Genomic DNA, 3,743 nt, shown 5'->3' with positions numbered 1-3,743 from the left:
TCAGCCTCCCAAGTACTGGGATTATAAGTGTGTGCCACCATGCCCAGCTTAATTAAAAAAAAATTAAAACACTATTGGGCCGGTGTATTCTTTTTGAGTCACCCCCCCATACCATTTTGGCATGGGGCTGTATTTCTATTTTCTGTATTTCTATCTTTCTAATAAACTTCTTTAAATCTTAAAAAAAAAAGCTCTTCCACAGGAGGCCTACACGCCGCCGTGTTGCCGCCGCCATGTCGCTAGTGATCCCTGAGAAGTTCCAGCACATTCTGCGAGTACTCAACACCAACATTGATGGGCGGCGGAAAATAGCCTTTGCCATCACCGCCATTAAGGGTGTGGGGCGAAGGTATGCTCACGTGGTGTTGAGGAAAGCCGACATCGACCTCACCAAGAGGGCTGGGGAGCTCACGGAGGACGAGGTTGAACGTGTGATCACCATCATGCAGAACCCGCAACAGTATAAGATCCCAGACTGGTTCTTAAACAGACAGAAGGATGTGAAGGATGGCAAATACAGCCAGGTCCTGGCCAACAGTCTGGACAACAAGCTCCGCGAGGACCTGGAGCGGCTCAAGAAGATCAGGGCCCACCGGGGGCTGCGCCACTTCTGGGGCCTTCGTGTCCGAGGCCAGCACACCAAGACCACGGGCCGCCGGGGCCGCACCGTGGGTGTGTCCAAGAAGAAATGAGTCTGTGGGCCGCGCCTGTTAATAAATAGTTTATATACTGGTGAAAAAAAAAACCCCACTTATTGGGCCAGGCGTGGTGGTGCCCACTTGTAATCCCAGTACTTGGGAGGCTGAGACAGGAGGATTACAAGTTCATGGCCAGCCTCAGCAACTAGTGAGGCCCTCTGCAATTTAGTAAGAACCTGTTTCAAAATAAAAAATTAAAAAATAGGTCTGAGGATGTAGAATGCCCCTGTGTTCAATCCTCAGTACCGGGAAAAAAAAAATACCAATGGGGCTGACAAAATATTGCTATCAGCCAAGGTCAGCCAGGCACTGTTTGCAGCATCCACACTTTGAGCTCCTTCCAGGTTCTTAGCTCATCATTTTGCAGAATCTGGAGCAACCCTGGTACTAGGCCTGCTGGTAACAGACTCTGAGGGCTAACATAACTCATCCCATAAATGAAGAAGGGCTGGGATCCTAGCCTAAAGCAGGGAGCCACGGAATAAGGGAGATCACCTAAGGAAAGGCTTCCTGGAAAGAGATCCTTGAGCTGGATTCTGCAGGATAAATAATAATGTTTTGTGTTAATAAAGAAGGAGCAAAATTATTCAGAGCAGAGCGAGAACTGCTTTGAGTAGAGGCAGGGGGTTCTGTGAGGCCAGAGGGCACTTAGGATACTGGGATACAAAGGGTTTGTAGGGCTGTGGACAGCAGGACTGAAGCTTTGGGCCTTGTCTCTGCCTCCACATCATAGATGGCCATGTGTGCCCAGCTGCCCAGCAATCGCCTGATGGGTTTCAGCTCTGGTGTCAGCCTCCAAAATCAGGAGTGTGGTGAATAGAAGGGGTGGCCTAACCTCTACTATTTGTAGGACTGAACATTCATTCAAGTTGCAGGTCCCAGCAAGCCATGGTGGGAGTGAACTAGGGACTGGGGCTTCAGAGCAAAATGAGTCAGGAGTCATGTGCCCTTTGGTACCAAAGGGGATTTTTTATTTATTATTTGCCATACTGGGGATGGAACCCAGAGGCATTTGATCTCCGAGCTACACCTCCAGCCTTATTTATTTATTTATTTATTTTTATTTTATTTTTTTGAAACAGGGTCTCACTGAGTTGCAGAGGGCCTCACTAAGTAGCTGAGGCTGTCCATGAACCACGATCCTCTGTTCTCAGCCTCCCGAATGCTGGGATTACAAGTGTGCGCCACCACACCCAGCTACCAAAAGGGGGTTTAGACAACTACTCTACATTGCTTTTACTAGAAGGAGACCTACTGAATAGTTAAATATATTAATAGAGCCTGGTTTCTAGAAGCAGGGACTTTTTTTTGGTATTGGGATTGGACCCAGGGGAATTCTACCCATTAAGCTACACCCACAAGTCTAATTATTTATTTAGTTAATTATTTATTTTTGTGGTACTGGGGGTGGAACCCAGGGGCTTTCTACCTCCAGGCTACACTCCCAGACCAATTTTATATTTTATTTGGAAACAGGATCTCACTAAATTGCTGAGAGCCTCACTAAGTTGCTGAGGCTGGCTTCAAACCTGAGCGATCCTCCTGTCTCAGCCTCCCAAGTACCGGGATTACAAGCGTGTGTCACCACGCATGGCCTAATTTATTATATTTAGAAGCAGAGTCTTGCTAAACTGCTGAAGGTCTTGCTAAGTTGCTGAGGCTGGTCTCAAACCTGCGATCTTTCTGTCTCAGCTTCCCAAGTACTGGATTACTCATGTGTCACCATACCTGACTGAGGAGGGGACTTTTAAACTGTGTTAAGAGATGAGCAGGAGTTTACCAGGGAGATACAGTAGGAACAGCAGAAAGAACAAAAGAAAGGCAAGGGTGTTCTGGGATGTTGCTTCGGGAATAGGGAGTTTGTTCAGTAACCTGGCAGAGTTATTCAGTACCTGTGTGGTACTGTGCTGGGCGCCAAGGGGTGTGATACAGCAGGTGTCCTCCACCCTTGAAAAGCTGTGGCTAGTTAATTCTTCTTCCACTGGGTGCGGTGGCACATGCCTGTAATCCCAGTTCACGGCCAGCGATGTAGTGAGGCCCTCCACAATTTAGTGAGACCCTGTTTCAAAATAAAAAGTAAAATAGGGCTAGAAGTGCATCTCAGAGGTAGAAGGCTCCTGTGTTCAATGTTCAATACCACAAAATATAATAATAGTAATAATAATATAATAAATAATAATTCCTCCTCCACTCTTCCACAGGCTCAAACATACAGCTGTCCCGGAGTATCCACAGGGGAATGGTTCCAGGAACCCCCTACAGGTACTAAACTCTGCAGATGGTCAAGTCTCTTATATAAAATGGCATACTATTTACAGCCAGGCATGGTGGCTCAAGCTTGTAATCCCAGTATTTGGGAGGCTGAGACAGGAGGATCGCGCAGGCTTGAAGCCAGCCTCAGCTACTTAGTGAGACTCAAATCAACTTAGTGAGACCTTGTTTCCAAACAAAATATAAAAACTAGGTCTAGGAGTATAGCCTAGATGTAGAAGACCCCTGGGTTCCATCCACAAAAAAAAAAGGCATAGTATTTACATATATATAACCTAGGTACATCCTCCATACACTATCAATCATTTCTAGATGGCTTATAGCACCTCATACAATGTAAATGCTAAGGTTTTTTTCCATTACTGGGGATTGAACCCAGGGGGATTCTACCTCTGAGTTACACCCCCAGCCCTATTTTATTTTTTATTTGGAAACAGGGTCTCACTAGGTTGTGGAGAGCCTCACTATGTAGCCGAGGCTGGCCATGAACCTATGATCCTCCTGTCTCAACCTCCCAAGTACTGGGATTACAAGTATGTGCCACCATGCCCAGATAAATGCTGGGAAAATGGCTGTTATACTGCACTGTTTGGGGAATACTGACAAATGGTCTATACTGTTCAGTACAGATACACTCATTTTCTCCCAAGTGTTTTTACTCCAAGGTTGGTTGAATTCACAGACGCAGAATGTTTGGATACCACGGACCAACTATAGATGGACACAACCAGTGTTGAACTTGGCGTTTAGGACATGATTATTAAATATGAATCC

The 3,743-nt window shown here is 46.1% G+C and overlaps 1 protein-coding gene across 1 annotated transcript; it reads left to right on the top strand.

The window, feature by feature from the left end:
- Positions 1 to 205: 205 nt before the first annotated feature.
- LOC308261698 (small ribosomal subunit protein uS13) lies at positions 206 to 692 on the top strand (the record flags this gene model as incomplete). The annotated part of the gene is made up of 1 exon (XM_080693780.1): positions 206 to 692. The coding sequence occupies exon 1, from the start codon at positions 234 to 236 to the stop codon at positions 690 to 692; it is 459 nt and encodes a 152-aa protein (XP_080549906.1). The 5' UTR covers positions 206 to 233.
- Between the last annotated feature and the right edge of the window lie 3,051 nt (positions 693 to 3,743).

The sequence above is a fragment of the Muscardinus avellanarius genome (genome assembly GCF_963383645.1).
Source record: "Muscardinus avellanarius genome assembly, chromosome: 4".
NCBI lineage: Eukaryota > Metazoa > Chordata > Mammalia > Rodentia > Gliridae > Muscardinus > Muscardinus avellanarius.
Note: the sequence above shows the minus strand (reverse complement) of the source record. Positions and strands in the feature narration are given on the sequence as shown.